We start from the raw sequence: 24,146 nt of genomic DNA, 5'->3' as shown, positions 1-24,146 counted from the left end.
TGGGACCGTTTTTGAATGTAAGTGCTTGTACGATGGTCTTTGGTCAAATGAAAGCCCCACGGATATAATTTAAAATAGTCCTTTAGTTCTACAATCCTAATTTTGTTTAAGTTAGTTTTCTAGCACCATCACGCGGATGTTATCTAAAACAGTGAAATAGCTCTACGATACAAATACTAGAGTATTGTTTGCTGCTAATTTCCGCAATTCGCGCTAAAATTGTAATTAGGGATTTTAAACAAGCACGCAAATATTTCAAAACACAATGTCTTCAAACTTGTTTCAACGTTAAGACAACTTCCTTATCAAATCCAACCAGCGCCATATCTACGCGGGTTTCGTATACCAAATATAGGCAATACTGAAAAACTTTTTGGGTCGTAGGAACAGCAATACAATAGTTTTTAGATTTTCCGTATATGTTTTGCGACACACATTGTTTCATTATTACAAATAATCATGTAATGTTGGGGTACAATGTAAATGAAAACTCGGTTATTCCGATTTAAATATACTTAAAAAGGATCTGGTATTTTTCTATTTTTGAAAGGAAAAGTAAAATATGATAAAATTTGCGAGAGATTTGAGATTTTTATTATTAGCTATATGTATTTTATTTTGCACATCACTGTTGCTAATTCATGAGTACATAACTTTTAAACAACTATTCTGTAACCAGTCATTACACATAGTCATACACCCACTATACCACAAATTTTTTGGTGCTGTACTTCACAAGTAATATCAATAAAACATATTAAATAAGCATATGGATAGTATCAACACCCCAAAGGCTGACAGAAACAGAAAAATCTTCATTTCTCTAAGAATGTTCCGCATGATCGGATTTGCTTCTGCGGCTTCTTTGAATGCCTTTCCTCCAACGTTTTTGTGAGGAAACGGTTCTTCGGGAATTTCGGCGTCCAAAAATTCGCACAGTGGTTCCCAGCCCTCCTGCACTTTGAACACCAACAACTTATCTTTTGGAGCCATCTGTGTGAAATTATATAGAACATAATTAATTGTAAAGGAAAATGATTCATACATATCCACGTTCATATAGCTGTCTCCTAATATGACTACACCAGAAACAAACAGCATCAAAATCAAGGTTATTTGTTTGTGACGTGCGTAGTTTTAATGTATGTTCAGTCTACATGAAACTAATTTGTACTAAAATAATGCCGACAACGTACTTCAATAATATATCAGATAATAAATCAATACAAAAAATGTAAATTATAATTTGCCAAATTGCTTAATTGAATTAGACGCACTAGATCAAAAAAACACGACCACATTGTCAAGGTCGTTAGCTCACCTCACGAACATAGAGGTTGTGTTGTCTATATTTCAAGCGGAGAGCTGTTTCGTTCACTCTCAGAGTGCTCCAGGCATGTGTTCTAGTCACACCCATTGTAACGGCAACTGTAATATCGAAAATTACTGTATTTTTTTAACTTCCGACCCGACAATACTATACGTGATTTCAACGCGTGGCGAGAATACATTCGTCCCGTTGGAGTGAAAACTCGGGCAATTCTGAAAAGCGACCACACATTGATTTCTCGGATTTGACCCAGAACGCTTTTGAACCACGAATCCTCGTCACGCACAAGAAGAATCACCTGCAGTTTTCAAATGTTCGCAAGATTTTCGGAACAACAAAAGATGCAAAGGAACAAAACTCAAAGTGTGTTTAACTTTCTCTCCTTTACCTTGGCGTCGGGAAAGGCCTCTTGTATTTGCTCCCAAAAGAAATACGCTGGAATTCCACACACTGCATCAACATCTCTGTACATTCGCCTAAATAGCTCTTTGTTGCCCCCTGTATCCAAAATCTCGTTCCATTCTTTATTGTGCCAGTAACTGTGCTCCAAAAAATCGAATACTCTGTATCCAAGCGCAGTCAAAGCTGCGTTTATAGACTTTGTTCCGGTTTTTGAAACCCCAGCAACGATTATTTTCATAATTAAATATACCTAGTTTTCTTCGAGTTATAAAAAGTAGGAATTCTAATTTATTTTGTTCTTTCACCTACCTTATTATTATGTAGCATTTATAACGATACGAGTAATTAATCTTATTTCATTAATTCAAAAATTCATACGTTTGATATTCTACCAGCATAACAAAATGCACCAAATGAAACACATATGTGGTAAAACAATCCTCACTTATTTTCATGCCAAACAAAGCCGACTAAATCTACAACGGAGCTAAACATATTCTGTCAGGAAGCCTTGAAAAACAAGCTTGTCTGGTTTCAACAGAGCAGCTTCGTGCAAACATGTTTGCAGTCGTAACGCTTGGGTAACTTTTGCCCACCAGCAATATTCTTTCTTCGTAAGCAAACACTAACCCCGTTTACATGACGGTTTGAGACAGCTTCGAAGCTGACTCGCCGATGTGATTGCATCCAAATGTAGTTTTATCTGCAAAATAAAACCACTACGATTGCCGGAACCTTGACGTGGTGTAGTGGATTTATACCAATACCGGAATACTGATACAAAATAGGCTAATTTATTGCATCTCACAACAAACCGCCTCCATGCAGTCACCCACCAAAAAACTGCGGTTAAGTCCATTTCCCTGGAAATTTTGAAGCCGGTTGGAATTTTCACTTGTATCACGTTCACCTGCAACCTCTAGGCAAGCCCTGTGCAAAATTTTACGAAATTCTATGGCCCGGAAAGTGTTTGAATTTTCGCCTATATGTCCAGATGTCTCCGCCGCCATTACGCTCACAAACAGCCCCAATGCCGTTACACACAACGACCTGGGGTTGAGGCCGTTTCGCTGGGAATTATGGAGACGGTGGGTATTTCAACTTATACCAAGTCCACCTGCATGCTCCAGGCAAGCCCTGCGCAAATTTTTAAAAAATCCTATGTCCCGGAAAGGTTTCAAATGTTCGCCTATACAAGAGACCTTGTCGACGAACTGTACGCGGGCAATGGGCCCTATGTCGTCACAGTCGTTGACCTGCGGTTAAATCCATTTCGCTGGGAAATTTGAAATGAGTTGGTATTTTAACTTATACCACGTTCATCAGCAGGCTCCAGGCAAGCCCTGCGCAAAATTTAAAAAATCCTATGACCCGGAAAGGTTTCAAATGTTCGCTTATACAAGAGACCTTGTCGCCAAGCTGTACGCTGGCAATGGGCTCTTTGCCGTCATAGGCGGTGACCTGCAGTTAAGTTCATTTCGCTGGGAAATTTGAAATGAGTTGGTATTTTAACTTATACCACGTTCATCAGCAGGCTCCAGGCAAGCCCTGTGCAAAATTTAAAAAAATCCGATGTCCCGGAAAGGTTTCAAATGTTCGCCTATACAAGAGACCTTGTCGCCAAACTGTACGCGGGCAATAGGCTCTATGTCGTCACAGTCGTTGACCTGCGGTTAAATCCATTTCGCTGGGAAATTTGAAATGGGTTGGTATTTTAACTTATACCACGTTCATCAGCAGGCTCCAGGCAAGCCCTGTGAAATATTAAAAAAAATTCTATGTCCCGGAAAGGTTTCAAATGTTCGCTTACACAAGAGACCTTGTCGCCAAGCTGTACGCGGGCAATGGGCTCTATGCCGTCACAGGCGGTGACCTGCAATTAAGTTCATTTCGCTGGGAAATTTGAAATGAGTTGGTATTTTAACTTATACCACGTTCATCAGCAGGCCTCAGGCAAGCCCCGTGCAAAATTTAAAAAAATCCGATGTCCCGGAAAGGTTTCAAATGTTCGCCTATACAAGAGACCTTGTCGCCAAACTGTACGCGGGCAATGGGCTCTATGTCGTCACAGTCGTTGACCTGCGGTTAAATCCATTTCGCTGGGAAATTTGAAATGAGTTGGTATTTTAACTTATACCACGTTCATCAGCAGGCTCCAGGCAAGCCCTGTGCAAAATTTAAAAAAATCCTATGTCCCGGAAAGGTTTCAAATGTTCACTATATCAAGCGACTACACCACTATCTGCCTGATACATGATCGCATCAAATTTACAAGTTTTGTGACCTTAAAGTATATCTTATGTGAACGAATATTGTCAGATTCTATAGCATAGGTATGTTAAAGTTACATTTGATGTTTTTCGTTAGTCAATGTGTTCTAATTTGGGTATGTAGTTGTGCTTTGTTTTTGATGAATCCCTTGAAGTGGTGTTCATTCATGCGTGAAATATATTTCGTTGAAACAAAAAAATATTTCGCCGAAATGACAGTAGTAAGGAAACAAATGCTTTGCAGGGTTGCTGACATTTGCTTGAAAGAAGAATGATGTATCCGTAAATATGAGACTCGTGTCCCTATTGATGCTACATGTACATTTTCCATCACAAACAGAACAATTTTTAGTAACTGAAACTATTATTTGGCATGGCACAGCCATACACTTGCGTGTTAACTATTTTCACTTGCTGCTGGAAGTGCTATAATAGAACAAGTCAATGCAAACTGGTTGTTTATTTATTTTTACTGCATGTTATTTAAGAAAGGATTATGTGAACAATAATCAACCATAAAAAACAAAAGCAGGCTTATGTAAATCTCTGTTTGTCAAAAAAAAACACAATTATGACAGGAACACCATGACACAAGTTTGTGTTATGTAACTATCACATCTTCTGTATATTTGTTTCAAATTATTCAACATTGGGCTGCTATGAAACATTCCATCCAGCCTTTTCTGACACTCAATTGTACATGGGATTAGACAGCTTCTGAAAAGGATCCTGTGAAGAAGGATAGAGACAATTAATTCAACTAAACATACAATTTTCACTTGAATACTCTTACCATGGTGTTGTTGTGAAGCATTCCATGAAAATTCAGCCTTTTAGTTTGATCAGAAATTAAAAAAATATGGGTTAAAGCAGGCTTTCTGGTTAAATCATCTATTATATATCTGGCAAAGTAAACTCACATTATAATCAAGGACCAATTTGCAGAAAGCCTTTAAAGGGGTAAACTAACTTCCAATAACTTTTCTCTGCATGCTTAGATCAGAAATATTGACGATTTGTTTATTGCAGAGTCTGAATTTACAGCCTGTCAGCCCGAGACAGCTTAACTTAAGCTGACTTAAAAGCCCCATGTAAATTCGTCGTTTTCGCGCGTCGAATTTGAAAATCACGTGACCCGCTTACGAGTCGACTTGATGCTCAAGTCGACTTGGCCATGTAAACAGGAGCCCCTGTTTACATGAAATGGTTTGCGAACGAGCTTGCGGCATCGAGCCGTGAAGAACTAACAGACCATAACGAGCAAGCTTCGGGTCTCAATTTACATGAGCGCGCGAAATTCGGTTCTCGCAAAATGGATATGGCGGCAACAGATAGTTTATTGGAAGTTAGGGCTCTACTTTTACTTCATAATTACCAAAAACGGTGCAAACGAAGAAAGGCTATGCTGCTGTCACATGTCAATGCGTTGCTTTCTCACAATCGAAGACTTGGACGGCCGTGGCGATTACAGAGGTGAGATATTGGTGGTATTTATGGGCCAGGCTTTATGCTTTTTTCGTTTGTTTTAGGTCAGGACAATGGTGGAATGTTATAGTTCCCGGTTTCAATGATTCCCAGTGGTTGACCCATTTCAGATTAAGTAAAGAATGCTTTGGGTGTTTGTGTGAAGAAGTGTGGGAGTCAGGACTTTTCTTTCTTCAACACTTTTTAACAACTGGTGTATTGCTTCGTTGGTCCAAATTACTGGACTTTTTCGCAATATTTTTGTCATTTTTTATGAAATAAATATTAATACCAAGCACACAAATTAAAACCTCAAAAAGAATATCTTCGATAAACATCAACAAGCAAACCTAACCTAACTTGATTTTGCCTCCAAATTTTCCGAACAGCTGGTTCGCGAAAAGAAGCTAGTTGGGCGAACTAGCTTCCGAACCCACCCCTATTAAGCTAGTTCGCCGAAACCGCTTCCGAACTAGCTTGGGCTGTGATGCGTAACGCTTTTCTGATAATGGCGGGAAGCGGGTAAGAAGCGTGCCGCGAACCCGCTTTAGACGTCCATGTAAACAGGGCTGTTTCAGGTCCCACTTTCCTATAAACATAATCCCCCTTTTGCGACCAACAGTCATGCAAAATTTTTATGTGCTGAATGTACGTCATTTTTTTGCATCCTGTAAAATGTAGGATAAATCGTCGAACGAGAATGAATAATAGTGCAGCAATTACAGATTTTGTACTCCTGTTTTTCCAAGAGATTTTAGGAAATAATATATCACATTCACGAGCAAAATATTGTTTTCAGCATTAAACTTTAAGCAGTTGTATTGCGATAATTAATAACTACGTCAACAGCCACCATTATTGACAAACATTGTTGGCTATAAAATGTTTATTTCCTTCTTAGCCGGGTTAGAACAGCTACCATAACGCACTCCTGCTGGTGGAAATTGTAATCACGGATCGAGCATTTCTAAGATAAAGAGGTTCTTTGTGCATTTCGACTTTGAAACAAGTAAGTTACATGAAATTCAAGTGTGCGAAAGTGAGTAAAATAATTGCAATCAAGCAAGCCGCGATCTTTGTTTCAAACACCATCCGCCTCATGACAACGTTTTCCTTAGCATATTCCTCCATCAAGGCAGACTTTACGTTTTTGCGCGGAAACGGAACGTCGGGCACCTCGACGCCGAGAAACGAACAAAGGGGTTCCCAACCTTCTTGAACCCGAAACACCAAAAGTTTGTCCTTGGGCGCATTCTACAGGAAACGTTATCAGTTAAGTGTTTGTTTTTTTTCACAAAAACACCAAAAACACTTACGTTCAATACATCCGCGTTGTGTTGCCTGAATTTTAGTTTGAGGACAGTTTCGTTGATCGGGTGCTTGCTCCAGTTGTGTGGGATCTCAACACCGAACTGGGCACGATCTGTATCAAAAAATCTGTGTCGTACATAAGCCATGGTATGTCTCACTTTATAGCACATGCATCTCACGAGCTTTTCGGATTACTCCAGCTATCTTGCGTCCAGTAGGGGTAATGACTTTTGCCACAGTGTATAGAAGGTGGTTGTCCACGTTGGTTAGTTGACGAATAAAGCTTTTCACCCATACCTCCTCGTCATCTCGTATCGTTAATATAATCTGCGTCATTTGAGCAATCGAAATCGATTGAAATAAATTCTACGTTAACTATTCGAACATAAGAATAATCAAGTGATGACACCTTATAGGTCAAAACAGTGGTCAACTGTATGCAGCTTACAAAATTCATATTATTGGCTCCACTTTGCTGATCATATGATTATTGTGACACGGGGGAGGCACTATTAATTGAGCATTGCTTGGCCGTTGTGTTTCCGCCTTGTTTTCTTCGTAGGGTTGCACCTAGTTTGGTGCCCAAAGATGACGGTGATTGCATAGTCGCCACAAAGTGGAAGTCTTTGCTTGGCTGTTTGGTCGGCAAAATCGTTTGATAGTCACACCAGCTGCACTGCTAAGACCTTTTAGGTCGAAACAGTGGCCAACTGTCTGCAGCTCACAGAGAAGTATATTCGTTTGTAACTTGATACATAACTTACTATAAAGCATATAAACGACTGAACTATATTACCTTGGCTTCCGGAAATGCTTCGTGAATTTCCTTCCAAAAATAGAAACCCGGTGTGTCGACAACCACATCCACATTCTCATACATTTCTCTGAACAAACCAATACTTCCCCCCGTTGTTAAAATCTCCTTCCATTCTTTTTCGTGGTAGTAGCAATTTTCAAAAAAATCAAAAACACTGTAACCCAGAATTTCTAGCGCTTCGTGCAGTGACTTGGTACCCGTTTTACAAAATCCAGCCACGATAACCTTCATATTACAGTTCTCTAATCTATTGCTGATTTGTATGTTTGATATTGCTGATCACATAAAAACTTCACCATCAGAGCGTATGGTATACTCAGTAGGAACTGATGCGTCACGTTGAGTATCGGTACTTAAGGGCTTGTTGCACCATGACTAAATCTCTTACTTCAGTTGTTTATCTATCATATGTAGGTCATGCAAAACAATGGTTCACAAAGTTGCGTTAAGGGTGAAAATAAAAAGTGCGCTCTACAAGCAGCACTAAGAGGCTGACTGGTCAATACCTTTCCAAGCAAGACAACTTCGCAAAATTGCAGATGTACATGTTAAACTATGTTTTTTAATTGCATTGTGCTGTGGTGGAGCTACTTGCTCTCAAACAGTTTGTTGTGACGTATCAAAGATGGATCGAAGTCATACATGGAACGTGGTTTAATTAGTTTGCAAGCAGTACTGTAATGGACTGATTTTTAAATACGTTAGTTGGGGTTTCTTTTGCATTGTTATGCTTGCTTTTACACAATTGTGAAATGTCACCGTGTCGTCTGGTCTGGTATGAACAACAATTTGGTTGTCCTAGAGGTTTGTTGGATTGCTGTGAATAAATTTTAGATTTCCCCAATAGTTGGAGCAAGAGAGAGAGCGTTGCCAACTTTCGTTCATATTGTGCTAAATATCTGTAGTTTGGCATTGTCTACGCGCAAACCTATACCAACTGCGAAGTAAGAACAAAACAGTTCTGCTTCGTTTTCCAGCCAAATCGTAGATTTATTCAACCGGAACAAGTACCGGTAGTCGAAAATGAAGCCATGCGTTTTGATGAATTGTAAATTTGCCAGAGGTCTGATCATCTCATAAAGACAATTTCTCCTATAAACGTATACGTTGTTAAGTTGCCAACGCAGCGATTCCAACTATCATAATCATATGGTTCACAAGTTAGTAAAGTGGAACAATGTCGTTTCAGCGAAATGTACAGCGAAAATACATACTGCGATTTGTGGTGGAACAAGCGGTTTTACAGGTCATACGAAAATTTACCACGTCATTCGGTGAAATATTGACTGGAGGTATTTGCATTCGGCCGAATCCAATCATTTCTGTGTTGGCACTTACCTAACCTATATCAGTAAAAGTTAACAGATCTCTGCATTTAAATTAAAAGTTTATCATTTTCCTTTCAATTAACCAGTATGAACTTGGCTTGTTGCAACGCATTAGCGACATGTGGTATATTCGTTGAGGTTAAAAACATTTTTTTATTTTAAGGCGGTTTTAGGCATCGAAGTCTCGTTAATTTTCATCTTTGCGCAACAGCAGGTGTACATGTGATAAACAGTTGTCAGTATTGCTTCCGACATGGATTAAAACTTGTTTGTTGCGATTAACGTGTATTGACAAACGCAATTCACGTTTATTTGCAGACTGAGACATGGCGTTGAATTGCTGCAAACCTTCTTTAACTTTCTTCCATACAAGCTCAAATCTAAATACTAGGCTACATTGAAATAGAAATTTCAGACAAAATACTTTTATGTTGTTTATTGCTTCCGACATTTCCGATGGTGTGAAGAAGCGTAGCAGGTACACCTATGTTGAGGTTATGACTTTTCAGAAACTGCACTTTTTGAAATACGACCTATTAGAAATTGCACTTTTTAAAATACGGCCTTTCTGTAATGAATTTATGACCGACTATTAATTTTATAGTTTTATTAGTTACAACAACTTGTATGAATACCTTAATTATTCGGCCGCAGAAAAACATGCTTTCCTGCATCAAACGTAACACAGTCTTTGCTATTTTAAAATCTACCACAGCAGTAACCAAAATATGCCAAGCGCCAAAAAAACAGTTGCCAAAGCAAAGACAATATAAAGCTCTCGTATTATTTGAAGCATTGCTGGGTTTTCTGCTGCCTCCTCGAATGCTTTTCCCCCAATATTCTTGTGTGGAAATGGAGTGTCGGGTATGTTAGCACCCAGGAACTTGCAAAGCGGTTCCCAACCGTCCTTAATGTCCATCACCAGAAGCTTGTCTTTTGGGGCTCTCTGCGACATACAAGTGACTGGGGACTCAATTAAACCATTATAATGTCAACAAAACTCATTGGGAATGTGGGCACAAATCACCACGACTATGACATGGAAAACATGGTTTCAATTTAAACCTCTTTTGAGCATTGAAGGTAAATGTCAGCTATTAATTGCTGTTTACAATAACACAGTAAACGGGATACTTTTAGGACTATCATTCGTGGAAAATATTCATTGGGACACTTACTTGTTGAACGTAACAGTTGTGTTGTCGAAACTTTAGTCGCGATATTCTTTCAACGGGCTTGATGTCAATCAAGGCTGAAGTTATAGGTGATGAAAAGCCCATCAAAACTACAACCAATAAGTACCAGTTAGTTTCGAAGCAAAGTACCGAAGCATAAACAATATATTTTACGGGCTTTCGACATGTGACTGTGATACGATCTTCCTGTTGGTGTGATGATGGTCGCCAATCGGAAAAGAGACCATTCGTTCATTTCGCGTAATTGGTGTAAGGCGCTCTTGTACCAAGTATCTTCATCTCGTGTCATCAAAATGATCTGAACAAATGTAATGATCATATTGTCTGGGTTAATTGCTGCAAAATCATATTTCGTGAAATAGGTTTTTAGGATTCGCAACCCAGGCATTGCAGTCTGGATCAGCCAACTGGGCCTAGTTAGCCCAGCAGGGTCGTGTCTTCAAACCTTACCGGGGCTTGATTTTTCAAAGCTTGATCCGACTTATCAAAAAAAAGTGGCTGATCCAGCTAGACTACAATGCCTGGGCTGTGAAGCCTGTAAACCTAATTATCCAGATACGAATGCTGTGATCGCTTATTAAAGGACTTGCGCAGTGGGGTCATCCTGTCAATCAAGCGATTGCATGAAGTATTTCTGCGTTTCGTGAAAAAAAATGAGTTGATATTCTAATTCCGGTTCAATCAAATACATATTTTATCAACATAAAAAGGAAACCTTAGCTTTGAAGCACAGAGACAATTTTACATCGGCCTGAAGACATGCCTATGTGACTACTACCACATGGTGCCTGCAATATCAGTTGGCTATACTCATTGTAATATGTTACTAATTTTAATTTTTCGTACTTTGGCATCGGGAAATGCTTCGTGGATTAGTTCCCAGAAGTAGTACACCGGGGTATCTGTAACAACATCTATATCCTTGTACATATTCTGAAACAGTTTATTGTTTCCGCCTGTTTCAAATATCTCCTTCCATTCCTTGTTATGGCAGTAAGCGTGTTCCAAAAAGCCGTACACATTATATCCAAGTTTTGTTAAAGCTGCGTTCATGGACTTGGTGCCTGTTTTAGGCATTCCAGCAACAATAATCTTCATATTGTCTGCCCTTGCTCTAGTTGCTCGCAAGTAAAAAAGTTTTCAAATTAATTAGAATGGAATTGGCTTTCACGATGCGTTGCAGCCAACAAAATGCCTCGAAAGGCGAAATCAGCCTATTAGTTTCAACAATACCTTGTTATTGTTTGATAATATTTATATGTTTATATTCCGAATCTCGTAGCAAACAATAACAAAAAAAACTGTTAGGGCATTGTATATCCGCCAAAATCAGTGTATGATGGAAAGGAAAATGAAGTTATTCCACACCATTTATACCCTCGGCTCTCGTGACCATTTACACCTGATTTATTATAATTGCAGGAAACTTTATTAAAATAAACCGCCACTAGGTTTTCAGGCTTCGAGGTCCAGGCATTGCTGTATACAGAGATCAGCAACTTTTTCTGCAGCTCAGTTGATAGAGCGTATTGGGTCTGGTTAGCCAAGGGTCATGAGCTTGATTTTACAGATCTCGCTCCGACTTCTCCGGAAAAAGTGGCTAATCCATCTAGAATGCAATGCCAGGGCTGCAAAGCCTGTAAACGTAGTGAACTCGATACGATAGATGTGATCGCCCGTGATTAATGCTTTCTATTGCTTTACGTCCCGCCGTGTTTTAGCTGTTGCGACCCTTAGTACTTTTGGTATAAAGTAGACTTCGAAGTCCACTTAACTGATATAACACGAGAATTGAATCAAGTAAAATATTTAATTCGTCCGTTATACCAACATTTTTTACCAATGACACGTTAAGAAAAATTCAGTGATTAATCTTATTTCATAAATTGAAAAATTCATACGTTTGACATTCTACCAGCATAACAATGCTCCAAATAAAACACATCTGGGGTAAAACAATTCTCACTTATTTTCAATTTCCAAACAAAGCCGACTAAATCTACAACAGAGCTAAACATATTCTGTCAGGACGCCTTGAAAAGCAATCTTGTCTGGTTTCAGCAGTCAGCAGCTTCGTGCAAACATGTTTTTCGGTGAAACGCTTGGGTAAGTTTTGCCAACCACACATAACGTTTTCTTTCGTCGTCAGCAAACGCTGTCAGGCGGACAGTTAGCTTACCAAACAATACCTTCGGCCTTTCCACTGAAAACCGACTTTTTTGTCTTCTTACATTTTTAACAGATAATACAGATTACAGAACATTGTGGTAAAGATGATGTAAAAAACATGGACCAACGCAATAGCCACCATTAGTGGCAAACATTGTTGGCTATAAACTGTTTATATCCTTTTTAGTCAGGTTACAACAGCTACCATAACGCACTACTGCTGGTGGAAATTGTAATCACTAAACGAGCATTTTTTAGATAAAGAGGTTCTTTATGCATTTCGATTTTGAAACAAGTAAGTTACATGAAATTCAAGTTTGCGAAAGTGAGTAAAATAATTGCAATCAAGCAAGCCGCGATCTTTGTTTCAAACACCATCCGCCTCATGACAACGTTTTCCTTAGCATATTCCTCCATCAAGGCAGACTTTACGTTTTTGCGCGGAAACGGAACGTCGGGCACCTCGACGCCGAGAAACGAACAAAGGGGTTCCCAACCTTCTTGAACCCGAAACACCAAAAGTTTGTCCTTGGGCGCATTCTACAGGAAACGTTATCAGTTAAGTGTTTGTTTTTTTTCACAAAAACACCAAAAACACTTACGTTCAATACATCCGCGTTGTGTTGCCTGAATTTTAGTTTGAGGACAGTTTCGTTGATCGGGTGCTTGCTCCAGTTGTGTGGGATCTCAACACCGAACTGGGCACGATCTGTATCAAAAAAGTCTGTGTCGTACATAAGCCATGGTATGTCTCACTTTATATAGCACATGCATCTCACGAGCTTTTCGGATTACACCAGCTATCTTGCGTCCAGTAGGGGTAATGACTTTTGCTACCGTGTATAGAAGGTGGTTGTCCACGTTGGCTAGTTGACGAATAAAGCTTTTCACCCATACCTCCTCGTCATCTCGTATCGTTAATATAATCTGCGTCATTTGAGCAATTGGAAATCGATTGAAACAAAGTCTACGTTAACTATTCGAACATAAGAATAATCAAGTGATGACACCTTATAGGTCAAAACAGTGGTCAACTGTATGCAGCTTACACAGTTTATATTATTGGCTCCACTTTGCTTATCATATGATTATTGTGACACGGGGCCTGACGGCACTAGTAATTGAGCATTGCTTGGCCGTTGTGTTTCCGCCTTGTTTTCTTCGTAAGGTTGCACCTAGTTTGGTGCCCAAAGGATGACGGTGATTGTATAATCTTTGCTTGGCCGTTTGGTCGGCAAAGTCGTCTGATAGTCACATAAGCTGCACTGCTAAGACCTTTTAGGTCGAAACAGTTGTCATCTGTCTGCGGCTCACAGAGAAGTATATCCGTTTGTAACTTGATATATAACTTACTATAAAGCATATAAACGACTGAACCATATTACCTTGGCTTCCGGAAATGCTTCGTGAATTTCCTTCCAAAAATAGAAACCCGGTGTGCCGACAACCACATCCACATTCTCATACATTTCTCTGAACAAACCAATACTTCCCCCCGTTGTTAAAATCTCCTTCCATTCTTTTTCGTGGTAGTAGCAATTTTCAAAAAAATCAAAAACACTGTAACCCAGAATTTCTAGCGCTTCGTGCAGTGACTTGGTACCCGTTTTACAAAATCCAGCAACGATAACCTTCATATTACAGCTCTCTAATCTATTGCTGATTTGTATGTTTGATATTGCTGATCACATAAAAACTTCACCATCAGAGCGTATGGTATACTCTGTAGGAACTGATGCGTCACGTTGAGTACCGGTACTTAAGGGCTTGTTGCACAATGACTAAATCTCTTACTTCAGTTGTTTATCTATCATATGTAGGTCATGCAGAACAATGGTTCACAAAGTTGCGTTAAGGGTGAAAATAAAAAGTGCGCTCTACAAGCAGCACTAAGAGGCTGACTGGTCAATACCTTTCCAAGCAAGACAACTTCGCAAAATTGCAGATGTACATGTTACACTATGTTTTCTAATTGCATTGTGCTGTGGTGGAGCTACTTGCTCTCAAACAGTTTGTTGTGACGTATCAAAGATGGATCGAAGTCATACATGGAACGTGGATTAAGTAGTTTGCAAGCAGTACTGTAATAGACTGATTTTTAAATACGTTAGTTGGGGTTTCTTTTGCATTGTTATGCTTGCTTTTACACAATTGTGAAATGTCACCGTGTCGTCTGGTCTGGTATGAACAACAATTTGGTTGTCCTAGAGGTTTGTTGGATTGCTGTGAATAAATTTTAGATTTCCACAATAGTTGGAGCAAGAGAGAGAGCGTTGCCAACTTTCGTTCATATTGTGCTAAATATCTGTAGTTTGGCATTGTCTACGCGCAAACCTATACCAACTGCGAAGTAAGAACAAAAATGTTCTGCTTCGTTTCCCAGCCAACTCGCAGATTTATTCAACCGGAACAAGTACCGATAGTCCAAAATGAAGCCATGCGTTTTGATGAATTCTAAATTTGCCAGAGGTCTGATCATCTCATAAAGACAATTTCTCCTATAAACGTACGTTGTTGAGTTGCCAACGCAGCGATTCCAACTATCACAATCATATGGTTCACAAGTTAGTAAAGTGGAACAATGTCGTTTCAGCGAAATGTACAGCGAAAATACATACTGCGATTTGTGGTGGAACAAGCGGTTTTACAGGTCATACGAAAATTTAACACGTCATTCGGTGAAATATTGACTGGAGGTATTTGCATTCGGCCGAATCCAATCATTTCTGTGTTGGCACTTACCTAACCTATATCAGTAAAAGTTAACAGATCTCTGCATTTAAATTAAAAGTTTATCATTTTCCTTTCAATTAACCTGTATGAACTTGGCTTGTTGCAATGCATTAGCGACATGTGGTATATTCGTTGAGGTTAAAAACATTTTTTTATTTTAAGGCGGTTTTAGGCATCGAAGTCTCGATAATTTTCATCTTTGCGCGACAGCAGGTGTACATGTGATAAACAGTTGTCAGTATTGCTTCCGACATGGATTAGAACTTGCTCGTTGCGATTAACATGTATTGACAAACGCAATTCACGTGTATTTGCAGACTCAGACATGGAGGTGAATTGCTGCAAACCTTCTTTAACTTTCTTCCATACAAGCTCAATCTCAACACTAGGCTACATTGAAATAGAAATTTCAGACAAAATACTTTTATGTTGTTTATTGCTTCCGACATTTCCGATGGTGTGAAGAAGCGTAGCAGGTACACCTATGTTGAGGTTATGACTTTTCAGAAACTGCACTTTTTGAAATACGACCTATTAGAAATTGCACTTTTTAAAATACGGCCTTTCTGTAACGAATTTATGACCGACTATTAATTTCATAGTTTTATTAGTTACAACAACTTGTATGAATACCTTAATTATTCGGCCGCAGAAAAACATGCTTTCCTGCATCAAACGTAACACAGTCTTTGCTATTTTAAAATCTACCACAGCAGTAACCAAAATATGCCAAGCGCCAAAAAAACAGTTGCCAAAGCAAAGACAATATAAAGCTCTCGTATTATTTGAAGCATTGCTGGGTTTTCTGCTGCCTCCTCGAATGCTTTTCCCCCAATATTCTTGTGTGGAAATGGAGTGTCGGGTATGTTAGCACCCAGGAACTTGCAAAGCGGTTCCCAACCGTCCTTAATGTCCATCACCAGAAGCTTGTCTTTTGGGGCTCTCTGCGACATACAAGTGACTGGGGACTCAGTAAAATGATTACGAGGTGAGCGAAACTTATTGGGATTGTGGGAACAAATCACCACGACCATAACATGGAAAGCAAATACATTCTTGCGTTTCATTTTAAACCACTTTGGGGCTATAGGCACTTTTTCGTGTTCAATTATAAGCGCCAAGATACAGCTGTGGGCATGCCGCAAATTCATGGTGAATATTTATTGTAACACTTACTTGTTGAACGTAACAGTTGTGTTGTCGGAATTTGAGTCGCATTATTCTTTCAATGGACTTGAGATCTCTCAAGGCTGAAGTTATAGGCATTGAAAAGCCCACCAAAACTACAACCAATAAGAACGAGTTAGTTTTTAAAGCAAAATACTAAAACATAAACTATATGTTTTACGGGCGTTCGATATGTGGCTGTAATATGATCTTCCTGTTTGTGTGATGATGGTCGCCAATCGGAAAAGAGACCATTCGTTCATTTCGCGTATTTGGTGTAAGACGCTCCTGTACCACGCATCTTCATCTCGTGTCATCAAAATGATCTGAACAAACATAAACATAATATTGTCTCGGTTTATCACTGCACAATCACGATCATATATTAGGTTTTCAGGCTTCGCAGCCCAGCTGGATCAGCCAATTTTTCCTGACAAGCCGGAGCGAGGTTTGAAATATCAAGGTCCCCGTGAGGTTTGGACTCACGATCCTGGGATAATCAGGCTCAGATGACTGATCCAGCTAGACTGCAATGCCTGCGCTGAAAAGCCTGCAACCTAATGATGCAGATACCGTAGCTGTGATCGCCAATACTGCGTTTCGTGAAATGCGTTAATATTATAATTCCAGTTCAATCAAACATATCTTACCAACTTATAACGGAAACCTTAGCTTTGAAGCACAGAGACAATTTCACATCGGCCTGAACACATGCCTACGTGACTACTACCGCATGGTGCCTGCAATACCAGTTGTCTATACTTATTGTAATATCTTAGTAAATTAACTTTTTCGTACTTTGGCATCGGGAAATGCTTCGTGGATTTGTTCCCAGAAGTAGTTCACCGGGGTATCTACAACTACATCTATGTCCTTGTACATATTCTGAAACAGTTTATTGCTTCCGCCTGTTTCAAATATCTCCTTCCATTCCTTGTTATGGCAGTAAGCGTGTTCCAAAAAGTCGTACACATTATATCCAAGTTTTGTTAAAGCAGCGTTCATAGACTTGGTGCCTGTTTTGGGCATTCCAGCAACAACAATCTTCATATTGCTTGCCCTTGCTCTGACATTAACTTGCAGAAATTCGGTCAGCATTGAACGTTGTCCGCGTTAATAATTGACTAGTTGCTCGCAAGTAAAAAGTTGACAAGCAAGTGAGAATGGAATTGGCTTCCAACGATGCGCTTCGGCCAATAAAACGTTTTGGAAGGCGACATCTGCCTATTAGTTTTAACATCGCATTATTGTTTGAAAATATGCATATGTTCATATTCCGTATGTCGTATAGTAAATCTGCACCAAAAGCAGTGCACAATGGACAGGAAAATACATCATTTATACCTAGTTTGTTAGAACTGCAGAAAACCTGAACCTCCCGGTGAAGTTTGAAATCACGACCCTTCGGTTAACCAGGCCTTACGATCTACTAACTGAGCTAAAGGAGGTCGGCTGTTTCACGGGGTATATTGTGGCTATAAGGTACACTGGTGCGAAAGCGCACAACTCACCAGGCAACCTTCACATATACGTAGGGGATCTCTACCATATATAATCAGACAACGCAGTAATGCTTCATGCAATCGTTTGATTGACAGGATCGCCCCAATGCGCAGGTCCTTACTTCACTGCGAGCTATCGTGTCAATATCATTGGCCCAGACATTGCAGACTGGATCAAAGTTCACACAAATATGTGTTCTTTGTGTTAATATTTTGCCAGTTTTTTTCTCATACGCAAAATAATTTCAGGACCTGGGACCGTTTTTGAATGTAAGTGCTTGTACGATGGTCTTTGGTCAAATGAAAGCCCCACGGATATTATTTAAAATAGTCCTTTAGTTCTACAATCCTAATTTTGTTTCAGTTAGTTCTCTAGCACCATCGCGCGGATGTTATTTAAAACAGTGAAATAGCTCTACGATACAAATACTCGAGCATTGTTTGCTGCTAATTTCCGCAATTCGCGCTAAAATTGGAATTCGGGGTTTTAAACAAGCGCGCAAATATTTCAAAACACAATGTCTTCAAAAAAACTTGTTTCAACGTTAAGACAACTTCCTTATCAAATCCAACCAGCGCCTTATCTACGCGGGTTGCGTATACAAAATATAAGTGATACTGAAAAACTTTTTGGGTCGTAGGAACAGCAATACAATAGTTTTCAGATTTTCCACATCTGTTTTGCGACACCCATTGTTTCATCATTACAAATAATCATGTAATTTTGGGGTACAATGTAAATGAAAACTCGGTCATTCCGAATTAAATATACTTAAAAAAGCTTTGGTAATTTTTCTATTTTTACAAAGAAAAGTAAAATATTACTAAATTTACGAGAGATTTGAGACTTTTGATATTAGCCAAGTACATTTTATTTTGCATATCACTGTTGCAAGTTCATGAGTACATAACTTTCAAACAAATTTTTTGTAACCAGTCGTCACATAAAGTAATACACCCACTATACCACAAATGTTTTGGTGCTGTACTTCACAAGCAATATCAATAAAACATATTAAATAAGCATATGGATAGTATCAACACCCCAAAGGCTGACAGAAACAGAAAAATCTTATTTCTCTAAGAATGTTCCGCATGATCGGATTTGCTTCGGCGGTTTCTTTGAATGCGTTTCCTCCAACGTTTTTGTGAGGAAACGGTTCATCGGGAATTTCGGCGTCCAAAAATTTGCACAGTGGTTCCCAGCCCTCCTGCACTTTGAACACCAACAACTTATCTTTTGGAGCCATCTGTGTGAAATTATATAGAACATAATTAATTGTAAAGGAAAATAATTTATATATCCACGTTTTTAGCTGTCTCCTAATATGACTACACCAGAAACAAACAGCATCAAAATCAAGGTTATTTGGTTGTGACGTGCGTAGTTTTAATGTATGTTCAGTCTTCATGAAACTAATTTGTCCTAAAATAATGCCAACAACGTTCTTCGATAATATATCAGATAATAAATCAATGCAAAAAATGTAAATTATAATTTGCCAAATTGTCCAATTGAATTAGACGCGCTAGTTAAAAAACACACGACCACATTGTCAAGGTCGTTAGCTTACCTCACGAACATAGAGGTTGTGTTGTCTATATTTCAAGCGGAGAGCTGTTCGTTCACTCTCAGAGTGCTCCAGGCGTGTGTTCTAGTCACACCCATTGTAACGGCAACTGTAATATCGAAAATTACTGTATTTTTTTAACTTCCGACCCGACAATACTATACGTGATTTCAACGCGTGGCGAGAATACATTCGTCCCGTTGGAGTGAAAACTCGGGCAATTCTGAAAAGCGACCACACATTGATTTCTCGGATTTGACCCAGAACGCTTCTGTACCACGAATCCTCGTCACGCACAAGAAGAATCACCTGCAGTTTTCAAATGTTCGCAAGATTTTCGGAACAACAAAAGATGCAAAGGAACAAAAAACAAAGTGTGTTTAATTTTCTCTCCTTTACCTTGGCCTCGGGAAAGGCCTCTTGTATTTGCTCCCAAAAGAAATACGCTGGAATTCCACACACTGCATCAACATCTCTGTACAGTCGCCTAAATACCTCTTTGTTGCCCCCTGTGTCCAAAATCTCGTTCCATTCTTTATTGTGCCTGTAGCTGTGCTCCAAAAAATCGAATACTCTGTATCCAAGCGCCGTCAAAGCTGCGTTCATAGACTTTGTTCCGGTTTTTGAAACCCCAGCAACGATTATTTTCATTATTAAATATACCTAGTTTTTTTCGAGTTATAAAAAGTAGGAATTCTAATTAATTTTGTTCTTTCACCTACCTTATTATTATATAGCATTTATAACGACACGAGAAATGGATCAAGTGACAATTGTAGTTTAGACAGTTAAAATATTTAATTCGTCCGTTATACCAACATTTTTTACCAGTGACACATTAAGGTTCTGGAAAACATTACTTTCCCAGTGATTAATGTTATTTCATAAATTGAAAAATTCATACGTTTGATATTCTACCATAACAATGCTCCAAATAAAACACATCTGCAGTAAAACAATCCTCACTTAATTTTAATTGCCAAACAAAGCCGACTAAATCTACAACAGAGCTAAACATATTCTATCAGGACGCCTTGAAAAACAAGCTTGTGTGGTTTCAGCAGTCAGCAGCTTCGTGCACACATGTCCCCCACCCGTAAAGCTTGGGTAACTTTCCACAAATAACTTTTTCTTTCGCCGTCAGCAAACGCTGTCAGACGGGCAGTTAAGCTGACCAAACAATAACTCCGGCCTTTCCACTGGAAACCGATTTTTTTTTGTCTTCTCACATTTTTAACAGATTACATAGATTACAGAATATTGTTGTAAAGATGGATGTAAAAAATATGGACCAAGGCAATAGCCACCATTAGTGGCAAACATTTTTGACTATAAAATGTGTATTTCCTTCTTAGCCGGGTTAAACAGCTACCACAACGCACTACTGCTGGTGGTAATTGTAATCACTAAACGAGCATTGTCAAGACATTGAGGTTCTTTGTGCATTTCGATTTTACAACAAGTGAGTTAGATGAAAATCAAGTGTGCGAAAGTGAGTAAAATAATTGCAATCAAGCAAGCCGCTATCTTTGTTTCAAACACCATCCGCCTCATGACAACGTTTTCCTTAGCATATTCCTCCATTAAGGCAGACTTCACGTTTTTGCGCTGAAACGAAAACTCCGGAACCTCGAGGCCTAGAAATGAACAAAGGGGTTTTCAAACCTTCCTGAACCCGAAACACCATATAAATATTTTCCGATTTTATAAACTTGGAAATCTTGCTCAGTTACTTTCGAATGCATTTTGTTATCACACTAAATGAATCAGGGCGTTACTTGTAGTTCAAACATGCTTACGGTTGCTGCTGTAAGGAATTTTATCTTATACGACTCTATTGTTTGTTTATTTTGTGATTAAACGCCTTGGTTCGAATATTCAAATAAGTCGAAAAACGTTTCTGCGGTTGCAGCAGTTGTTAATATACAGTTGATAAAGCGAAGAGAATTCGCAAAAGCTAGCAAATATAAACAGTTGATTTCCTCAAGCAAGAGGGCTCGAAAAAGCATTTCACTGTCACGATCAGCAAAACGGAAATCCCTTCTGCAGTTGCAGCAGTTGGAAATTTACAGCAGTCAAGACGAAGAGTATTTGCGAAAGCTCGTGTCTGATAAGAAAATAGTAACAAAGTTTTTCAATCGTGCCAATTTACCAGAAAAGAGAATTTTGGTGCATAACACTTATACAGATTACTGCATAATTAGTTTAGGAAAGTCTTGTATGACCCGCGTGTAAACTTAACGGTAATTTTGATGAACACCTTTCGTCCCGACCTTGAGCGAGCGAAACTCCCAAGCAATTGTGACGTTTAATCTGTTGAAGTTCTGTATGAAGAAGCTAGAAATAATTCATACATCGTCCCATACTCAGTGTATAAAAAAAAACTTTTAAGTGTTATGCACTAAATTTACGTTTTCTGGAATTTTTCCAGCTCAATCGGCTGTAAAACTGCTGCAACCGCAGAGGGGCTTTTCGTTTTGCTGCTCGTGATGCGAAATATTTTTTCAGCTCCCTTGAGATTAAGGAAAAGAATTGTTTATGAAAGTGATATTTAAATGATTGAGCTCAACAAAGTGCAAACGCGACTGCACTGATCGCATGTGCTTCGAAGTGTGCAAGCTTTTCGGCCAACCCAGCAAGGTGTCTGGTTGCAACAAGCTGCACAGATTGAGCTGAAGAAGTTTACAGCAGATGAAACGAATTTCTTTTTTAACAAGTTTAATGCAATTCGACAACGCTTAATACCTACAGATTGCTTAGCATTGTATTCCTCAGAAACATCGAAAAAATGAAAGTGATCGTGGCAGGTTTTAGCAAAACTGGAACCAAATCAATGCATGCTGCTCTTAACGAACTTGGTTACAGTGTGTATGACTTCTTGGATCATCAGTATTATCATAACAAGGAATGGATGGAAATTCTAACCACTGGTGGTAGTACTGAACTATTCAGAAAGATGTACGAGAATGTGGATGCAGTTGTTGGCAGGCCAGTATTCTGCTTCTGGAAAGAAATACATGAAGCTTTTCCAGAGGCAAAGGTAGTATAATGTGCGTGCTTTTTGTAAGCTGACATATAACGAGAATGATAAAGGAATATTATAATTACAGATTATTTTGGCAATACGTGAAGAATCAGAGTGGGTGAAGAGTTGCATGCGACAGTTTCGCCGACTTAACGGAGACTGGATGTTCAGATTTGCCAAAACTTTCTCTCCAACCGGATACAAAGTCACTCAATTATTTAAACGGGAAAGTAAGTAGAATCTTTGTCTCATACGTGCAAATGCACAAAACATTTTATTAGTTCTCATAATATTTTCCAGAGTATCCTCGATAATTTCGGAAATAATTTCATAGTTTTGTTTTAAAAAGCGTTTTTTACAATCTATGTTTAAGCCAGTGTTGCGTATGGTGCATGGTTTCCTTTTAACTGGAGTGCGCAACCAGTGAATGAAACGGTTCTCAGGGTGAAATACAGACAACATAACACAGATGTGTTGCAGGTACACGAATTTGTATTCGTCAATAAATACTTTGTTTATCCTAAACTGCGAAGATTTTAGCAGATAAAATAATGAATATGAGATGCGCTTTACTATCACATTTCCTAATATTATTTGAAACAGGGATTACACTGTTTTGTATTTATTAAGAATGCGCCAAAAGACAAACTGCTGGTATTTAGTGTAAAGGAAGGGTGGGATCCTCTTTGCAAGTTTCTGGGAGCCAAAGTGCCCGAAGTTCCATTTCCACGAAAAAACGTTAACTGTACCATATGGCAGGATGCCGCTGAAGAAAATCCCATGATGGTGAAAATAAATTTTGAAGCAAGGATCGTGTTGATTTTGCTTTGTGTGTTGTCTGGAGCTCTCCTTCTTTCTTATGTGTTAAAGTAATAGTTGACCTTACCTGTATTGCTTAAATGATTTATTTGTACTTATTGCTACGAAACGTGTTTATTTCTGTTGAAATTGTTTTGTCTTGACATGCATTGATATGATCCCAATTTTATGCAATTTTAGCATCATAAGCGAGCGCGTATAATGTTGGTTCTTGCCCACATAACCATCATTTTTGTTTTCGTGTCTCAATGTTGAACGTCGACAATTTGGCAAAATAACGTCGTAGAAGCAATATTTTGTAGTCTTGACAAAAGGAATACATAAAATTAGTGTATTGTAGCTTTTACTATTGCTACCAGGTATGTTACAATTCAAAATAAACTGATCTTCTGGCATACAATTAACGTACTGTATTCTTCCAATGTTTCGTTAGCCATACTGCCCGGCTTGGCAGACGAAACATCGGAAGAATACAGTAGTTTCTACGTTTAATTTTATACCAGAAGATCAGTCTATTTTAAATTAAAATCATTGTGTTCAGTCTGACGTTTTGACAAAAGTGGCACTTAAGTTGCAAAGGTTCGAATACTGGCCGGACTTTCTTGTGGCCATTCGCAGCAAGCAATCGCTGCCAATAAACACAAACAGATTTTCATGAAAAGTCCTTTGGTTGGAGAATCAATGTATTTAGAAACTCTCTAAACATGGAAACGTGTATGTACTTTGCGGAGTAATTTTTAAATAGCCAATAGACGATACAAGCAAAGTAAACGTTCGTTCCATCAAATTTCAGTCTGCTTGCACAACAAATTATCCGGAATATTTAACATATAATTACATTCTTCAAAAAAGTTCAACGAAACTTTTTTCACACATTTTTATTGCAATAGTAAGCAAAAGTACAAGGTCAGGTCATCATTAGGCTACATTAAATATGAAACTCTTCCATGAGGTTTAAGCCTCTGGCAATTGCGGCAATGTAAGCGAGTGTTGGAGGAATTGTTTTCGACATAAATAAAAATTACTACAGAGATCTAAATCA

General features: G+C 38.8%; 7 protein-coding genes across 7 annotated transcripts; 1 reads left to right on the top strand and 6 right to left on the bottom strand.

Moving 5' to 3' along the window:
* Window positions 1-744: 744 nt before the first annotated feature.
* Window positions 745-1,985, bottom strand: LOC145897926 (uncharacterized). Its single transcript, XM_082986378.1, has 4 exons — window positions 1,719-1,985; window positions 1,484-1,628; window positions 1,322-1,428; window positions 745-993 (listed from the first exon to the last, which is right to left on the bottom strand). The coding sequence occupies exons 1-4, from the start codon at window positions 1,968-1,970 to the stop codon at window positions 745-747; spliced, it is 753 nt and encodes a 250-aa protein (XP_082842504.1). The 5' UTR covers window positions 1,971-1,985.
* A 4,495-nt stretch (window positions 1,986-6,480) lies between these two features.
* On the bottom strand, window positions 6,481-7,825 carry LOC145897925 (uncharacterized). The gene is made up of 4 exons (XM_082986377.1): window positions 7,574-7,825; window positions 6,957-7,104; window positions 6,783-6,889; window positions 6,481-6,720 (listed from the first exon to the last, which is right to left on the bottom strand). Exons 1-4 carry the CDS (start codon window positions 7,823-7,825, stop codon window positions 6,481-6,483), a joined length of 747 nt encoding a protein of 248 aa, XP_082842503.1.
* A 1,547-nt stretch (window positions 7,826-9,372) lies between these two features.
* On the bottom strand, window positions 9,373-12,026 carry LOC145898894 (uncharacterized). Its single transcript, XM_082987543.1, has 4 exons — window positions 10,965-12,026; window positions 10,272-10,416; window positions 10,101-10,207; window positions 9,373-9,868 (listed from the first exon to the last, which is right to left on the bottom strand). The coding sequence occupies exons 1-4, from the start codon at window positions 11,214-11,216 to the stop codon at window positions 9,629-9,631; spliced, it is 744 nt and encodes a 247-aa protein (XP_082843669.1). The 5' UTR covers window positions 11,217-12,026; the 3' UTR covers window positions 9,373-9,628.
* A 319-nt stretch (window positions 12,027-12,345) lies between these two features.
* On the bottom strand, window positions 12,346-13,924 carry LOC145897924 (uncharacterized). Its single transcript, XM_082986375.1, has 5 exons — window positions 13,673-13,924; window positions 13,067-13,214; window positions 12,890-12,996; window positions 12,633-12,827; window positions 12,346-12,438 (listed from the first exon to the last, which is right to left on the bottom strand). The coding sequence occupies exons 1-5, from the start codon at window positions 13,922-13,924 to the stop codon at window positions 12,346-12,348; spliced, it is 795 nt and encodes a 264-aa protein (XP_082842501.1).
* A 1,264-nt stretch (window positions 13,925-15,188) lies between these two features.
* On the bottom strand, window positions 15,189-17,237 carry LOC145897923 (uncharacterized). Its single transcript, XM_082986374.1, has 5 exons — window positions 16,986-17,237; window positions 16,369-16,513; window positions 16,197-16,303; window positions 15,773-15,964; window positions 15,189-15,410 (listed from the first exon to the last, which is right to left on the bottom strand). The coding sequence occupies exons 1-5, from the start codon at window positions 17,235-17,237 to the stop codon at window positions 15,189-15,191; spliced, it is 918 nt and encodes a 305-aa protein (XP_082842500.1).
* A 1,489-nt stretch (window positions 17,238-18,726) lies between these two features.
* On the bottom strand, window positions 18,727-19,911 carry LOC145897922 (uncharacterized). The gene is made up of 4 exons (XM_082986373.1): window positions 19,660-19,911; window positions 19,501-19,569; window positions 19,264-19,344; window positions 18,727-18,939 (listed from the first exon to the last, which is right to left on the bottom strand). Exons 1-4 carry the CDS (start codon window positions 19,909-19,911, stop codon window positions 18,727-18,729), a joined length of 615 nt encoding a protein of 204 aa, XP_082842499.1.
* Window positions 19,912-22,048: 2,137 nt separating this feature from the next.
* LOC145897920 (uncharacterized) lies at window positions 22,049-23,158 on the top strand. The gene is made up of 4 exons (XM_082986372.1): window positions 22,049-22,300; window positions 22,371-22,515; window positions 22,659-22,765; window positions 22,916-23,158. Exons 1-4 carry the CDS (start codon window positions 22,049-22,051, stop codon window positions 23,156-23,158), a joined length of 747 nt encoding a protein of 248 aa, XP_082842498.1.
* The last annotated feature ends 988 nt before the right edge of the window (window positions 23,159-24,146 follow it).

This window comes from Ascidia mentula, chromosome 4, assembly GCF_947561715.1.
Source record: "Ascidia mentula chromosome 4, kaAscMent1.1, whole genome shotgun sequence".
Classification (NCBI taxonomy): Eukaryota; Metazoa; Chordata; class Ascidiacea; order Phlebobranchia; family Ascidiidae; genus Ascidia; species Ascidia mentula.
Note: the sequence above shows the minus strand (reverse complement) of the source record. Positions and strands in the feature narration are given on the sequence as shown.